At 38.0% G+C, this 6,481-nt stretch overlaps 1 protein-coding gene across 1 annotated transcript in view; it reads right to left on the bottom strand.

Annotated features, from left to right (window-relative positions):
- Positions 1-3,710: 3,710 nt before the first annotated feature.
- Positions 3,711-6,481, bottom strand: part of nedd9 (neural precursor cell expressed, developmentally down-regulated 9) — an 83,232-nt gene continuing 80,461 nt past the window's right edge. The window contains exon 7 of the mRNA XM_078539176.1: positions 3,711-6,386. Coding sequence (XP_078395302.1) covers positions 5,877-6,386 — 510 coding nt within the window. The 3' untranslated portion in view covers positions 3,711-5,876. The remainder of the gene's footprint in view (positions 6,387-6,481) is intronic.

Here is a 6,481-nt window from a genome sequence, read left to right as displayed (position 1 = left end):
ATTCCTTTAATAGATGGCACTTGTACAATGATGGAAGGAAGAGCCTGTAACCTCTAGCCCACATGCAACCAAGTCTCATGATGCACCTGCTTCTGAGGCTTATACTTCTTTGGCCTGCCTGCCTTCCCCTCACTGAAACCCATTGATTGTTGCCCTTATGAGAGCCACATCACTCTAACCATTCTGTTATGCTTAGTCTGGTGGTGCAGAGGAGATCATTGACCCTTTTTTTTTTACTGTCAAGGACAGTATTTATGTGTTTTTCTATTGCCCATGATCAAAGTATGTTTATGTGTGAGCTTAGTGTATTTTCTTACCCTCGGAGTGGTTTGCCCCAATTTAAATAAAATCCAGCAGCAAGCTTTTGTGAATTATAAAACAAAGAGGATTATTTATTAACACACACTTGCCCCGGAGGTTTAAATGTGACATCCCACACACTCTATCATATATATAAAGATTAGATACAGATGAAGAGAAAAAAACAATACAGTTACTATCTGCTATTATTTGAGTCTCTTTCATAGCAGGCTTGTAATTTCTTAGATAAATTGATGCTTTAGCTGGAGTGGAGGTTTTGTAAAGCAGAGAATTCTCAGTAAGCTGCAAGGTTTCTTGTAGTTGAATGGGCAGGATGTCAGCTCTCAGGTGAACTTGAAGGTGGAACAGGCTGGAGGAGAGTCCATCATCCACTTTCAAGGAATAGCTGTTTTACCTTGGCTGTGTAGTTGGCTTATAGCTGTTTTGATGGCTTTTCACATGGTGTCTCTCACTGTGTTTCTGATCTGAATAGCTTCTGCTGTTATTTTTAATAGAACAGGTGTCTTAATCATGTGACCACTTATAAGCTTCTTCCAAAAAAATGGTAGTGGTTTGGGCTGATGTGCATCCTGTATCGTCGCCTTTCACACTTTGAGAGTTTTGAGACAGCCATGGCTTTGTAACTGAATGACCCATTCTATTTAAATTACCCTTTTAAATGTCTTCTCTGAAAATCGACATTGAGTCAACAACAGTCTGGATGGGTCCCTTGTCCTCTGGAAACAGGGACATTTTGTAATCCACAGAAGAAGTCAGGTGAACTTCGGGCACCCATCCTTTTGCAGCCTTATTGCATTTAATTTCTTTTTAAGATATAACTTTAAAAAATCATAATATCTCCATGCCAGTACTGAGCATGATACGGCATTGGACCCAGGTGCACTTGTTGACCCCCATGTCTGCTAACCTCCACTACAATATCCATCCAGGCTTCCTTGATCACGCATCGCCTTCCATTCCTGGAGAACCCTGAGAACAACCTGCAGGGACGTATTGCTGGACCCTTTGCTCCGAGTTATGTGCCAGTTGGACATTTCTTTCTCGATGCTGGTCACAGATCAGTATGCGCTGATGAGGCTGGAGATCTGGGCAATGGGCTAGGGGATCAGCTGAAGAAGAGAAGGTTGACGCTGGAGGTCTGGAGAATGAGCTTGAATTTCAGCTCAAAAAGAGATCAAGTCTGGAGGTCTGTTTAGCAATGGAATTCCTCTCTTCCTCTGCAACACCAATGCAGCTGGCCTGTAGACACTGCAGGCAGGTCCAGATGCTGTTTAAAATAGCACCCAGGCCTCCGAATCCATCAGCTGATGGTGGATTAATAGACTTCCTTCCAGCCCCTGCCACATAATTGGCCGGGCCCTGTCACTCTACTGCATTTAATGGCTGGCTGTTACCAAATCATGGTTGGCCAACCATTCCCGCTGTCAGTGGTAATGCTACCCACTTCCAGTTCCGATTCCATCATTAGGACCCGCATCAGGGCAACTAAATTCTACCTGATATCTCCTTGTGATTGAAATTGGATATTCATGTCCTTTGCATATGCCCAATCATTCCTTCCTTTTTTGAAGGAAGGCCAAGAAAACACCTGGTAGGATAAGTCCAGGTAGGAATAGTCAAGATGCTTTATTTTACAACTCACAAACATGGAGAGCACCAGTTATGACTCCACTCATTTAACTTGATCAGTACAACTTGTCTATGTAGTAATACAAAATAATGAACACACACTTCCCCACGTCAGGGAGTTCCTACATGTTGCCTAACTCTGACAAAATAACTCCTAACCACTCTCTTGCCCTTTCCTTGAGTGTTATTCAAATTTGCCCTCACAGCTGTGTTTCTGTCTTTTTTTCTCTTCTCAGATTATTAGTATGGCTGACATTTAATAAACAGTATGGATTATTGTACAGATTATGATATAAATAATGGATTGTGATACTGTTTAAAGTTTTTTTAGAATAGTGTAATTCATGCAGCAGTGTGACTGTGGCATAGTATGGATTTTGGTAGAGATTACATATAAAGTGTGGATTACAAACATTTACACTATTCCCCAAATTTAAACCATACTTCATGATTCATAGTGTACTATAAACAGCATCTTACTATAATCCAGGACCAGGCACTTTGGTATAATTTATTGAATGGTATGTATTATGGCTCAGGTTGTGATTAATGGTACAAACCATGTGCTGTGGTCAATATGAATTATCTTATAGTTCAATATAAATTATGTTAAAGTAACAGGACGATTATGTAGTAAATATAGATTATTGTGGAGATTATGGATCAATGTGGATTATAGAAGAGGTTATAAATTATTTTACAGTATTTCAGAAGATTATTTCACATCTGTATTAATCATTATGGTATTACAGACACCACTGTGCGGTTTATGCCTTGCAATGAACATTGTGCAAATTACAGCACAGTGTTATGACAGATTTTGCTCTAATATGGAGTAGGGTACAGATTCAAATGTATAATGGGGTAATGTAAAGATTATGGTCTATGCTACAGTATAATGCAGATTATGTTTTAACAATACAAATCATAGTATAGTTATGGATTAGTGTAGGTTATATAACACCCTGAGGTACCAATAAAGTACTGGATATATGTGCAGCCTCATTGACAGGTTTATGTCCATGTGTTTACAGTGCTTCTTCTGTTCCTGAGGGCATTGACTTGTGCTGGCTGCATTCCAATACCTTCCCAAGACACTGTCACAACGATCTGGTTGTGGCTATGTCTCTCAAATGGTCTTCGCAAAGAGAGGCACCTCATGAGAATTAGCCTTGTACTCATTCATAATGTAGGCTCAAAAGCCACCAACTGTCTTCATTTTGGGTGAAATAACACATCCTTTTAAGGAACGGTTTCCTTTCTTAATGAGCAAATCTCTCCTGTAACCCAATAAGTCCACTCTTTCAAATCAATAGAAGCATTAGCAGGACTTTGGCTACATTCTCATGCCTGTTCCACTGCTCTCAGCTTTGATTTTAAAAGCAAAACATCATATTGCCTATTTCACTCACATCTAATGAGAAGCAACACATTTTACATATAAAAATGTACCAGGCCATGGTTGGGATTGGGAGGGGGAGGTGGGTAGCAGGTTGGGATGGAGGGGAAAATAATTTTCCCAAGTACATCCTAGCTAGGGGCAGCCTCATCCACTGGTGGGGAACTTTGGAGAAGCACCAGCATGCTGCTGATACTTTCATGTGTATGTTGGAGGTAGGCAGTGCCAGTGGGCACTCGAATTTACTCACCACATTCTATTTAATAAAAAAAATTAGGATTAAACAAAATAGAATAGTTTTGGTCAGGTATTACTTCTCATTTTAATGAATCAATAGGTTGTGAAAAATAAAACAACCATTTTCTAAAACCATATCAAAAACATTTAATTTTTTTCAGTAGATATATTTAAATTTTTTTTTACAGAATAACGTGGCTGAATGCTCTATGTAACATTCAGAAAAGTTTAATTAAAGTACATTTCCAGTTCCGGCAACGTTAGACATAGATTACAACAGAGTCTGAACTTTACCTTCTTACTGCACATTCTCCTTATGGATTTCAGTTGTCATATAACCACACAATTATAAGACATTAAAAATATTAATGAACCATGTTTTCATTCATAAAGCAATGCAATCTGTTGTGAATAAATCAAACATCTACAAACTTAATGACAGATGATAAATGGCACTATCTGGATTCTGACATGGCTTTTTTTTCTATATGTAGTTAGCTACACACAGATTTCCTGCACATTACATTACGAACCTTAATGTAACAACATGACACATTTCATAACAAATGGATTATATCTACCATCAGGTGTATCACTTTACAAAATTCTGGACTTGGGGCTGTGGAAGTACCACACAGATTGTAATGGTTCAACAAGGCACTTACCACCACCTTCTCAAGGGTAACTAGGGATGGGCAATAAATGACAGTCCGCATCCTGACAATTAATATGACAAATAAAGTATGCAATCAATTGGGAAAGATTTATGGGCACAAGACCATTGATATTCAGATCATCAATATGGAACCAACTGGTGGTATAGTCTTTGTATGATTCCATCATGGAAAACTACTCTGTTTATGAGAGTAGCAGTGTCCAGTCTTTGTCCTGTGGGTCATATGGGTGTCCATCAATATAATTTATCTTAACTTGCAAATATTATAAAGTTGTTGATCCTAAAAAATCATATGCTCTGATTTAAGATTTAATCATCAAATGTTAAGAACTGTACTTTCCAAACTGCTGGCTACAACATTCGAATAGGACAGATCAGCAAATAAGAAATTTAAAATTAGAAGTGTGTCACCTAGGCTTCGAGGGTATAGGGGCAGCATTTTTGGACACCTTTGTTAAACTGTACTCATTGACTCCTGTTCAACATCCTTGAACCATCACTCATTTGATAATTAGCATAGATATTTGTAGGGTGCTCTAAGTAGTGAATACAGTTTCATCTGACAATGTTAGGGGCAGAATAAATAAAGGGAATATGGCAAGGATGATTAAAACAGTAAAAAGAAATGTACAGTACCAGTTAAAAATATACAAACTAAAATTCAAAGGTTTAGTAGAAAAATGATTTCTCTGCTTCATCATATTATGCAGAATGATTGGGATTTCATGTTGCTTCTCAAGGCCAATGTAGTTCTCCAGTTTGCACTTTTGCTGATACAATGATAATAAAAATGTGGGCAAGACACCCAAATTTCCAAATATTCCTCGGGTGACAGCATGAACACGTAAATTAGAAATATAATTGATCATTCTATAGTTCATGTTGGCAGTGGGGAGTTGCACTCACAGGGAGCCTGTGACTGATATGCAGCCATGGATTTTCTTTCAATCAATTCTGACTGGCACAAAATGATCACTGTGCATCTTCAATGTGCTCTCTGGGAATTCAACGGAATTGTGGAATCAGTCCTGTACATTGTTACTGGTTTAATGAATGGCCAACACTGTCATTTCTGAAGTACAGAAGAGTCAAAACACTCTTCTGATTAACAACCTCATTAGAACCACTGTCTCTTTCATCTGGTACAGGAGAAAATCTCTTTTAGTGCTGGTTTTTTTTCTCTGCGTTCATTCATTTAATGCTGCAATAAATATGTACAGTTATAAACAAAGCCACAACTTTGGGTTTGACTGCTACTGAAATGTGAAGTTGCTAAAAATGGACATGATACAAAAGGCGCTTCACAGTGCAGTGTTAAATGGTAAATAGTTAACAATGAGTTTATGACTCAAAGTGTGATTATACTTGGTGCACAGTATGATTCAGAGTAATTTAGGGAACATTAAAATCTAGATACTCTAGCATCATATGCATCTGAAAAATGCAAATTGTTTCAGTGAAGCATTGAACATGGGAAATATAGCAAAAATACATAGTGATATAAAAAACATTCTACATAAAAACAGAACATTCAATGAGCATGTCCTTATAATACAATATATTGTTTCTTTAAAGAATACCTTTACTTATTCGGAATTTAACAATAATGTCTCTTCATAAAGACGCCAAGTGCAGCAGCAGGACTTTAAACTGATGAGAATGATAGGATAGTTCTGTGACCTTGTCCACCATCTCCTGCACTGCTGCTATGCTGGGATATTGTAAGGCAGCTGTCTTGGTTGCCATGACGATACTTTTAAGAAGTTCACAAAGCAGATTACTATAGTTTAATACTTTATTCCGAACATCCTGGGCCATAGCTTGTCTTGATAACGTGTCCCCGATAAATACAAGTTTGTGAGCACTGAGGATAATGAATTTGCTATGAGCCACAAAGATTCTGGGTGGCTGCCCGCCACTGATAGAACTGAAGAAGGCGTCAATGGCATTCAGAAGTGTTACAAAATGAGTCTCGCACTGTTCAGAATAGAAGAAGAGAAGCTGCTTATCTTGAGAACTGAGATTGCTGCTCTTTTGAGGAATGTGCTGTGGTGCTTTCCAGTTTGAGAGGTCATTTTCCACTGGTTTTGTGACTTCTTTCTCCAGTTCCTGAAACTGGCTTAACTAAATAGAAAAGGAAATCAATTTTTAAAAATCAATTAAAACTAACATGAACATAATTATTTGTCCTGCTCCCAAAGTTTGTAATTTCTAAATTT

This window comes from Cetorhinus maximus, chromosome 3 (assembly GCF_964194155.1).
Source record: "Cetorhinus maximus chromosome 3, sCetMax3.hap1.1, whole genome shotgun sequence".
Lineage (NCBI taxonomy): Eukaryota > Metazoa > Chordata > Chondrichthyes > Lamniformes > Cetorhinidae > Cetorhinus > Cetorhinus maximus.
Note: the sequence above shows the minus strand (reverse complement) of the source record. Positions and strands in the feature narration are given on the sequence as shown.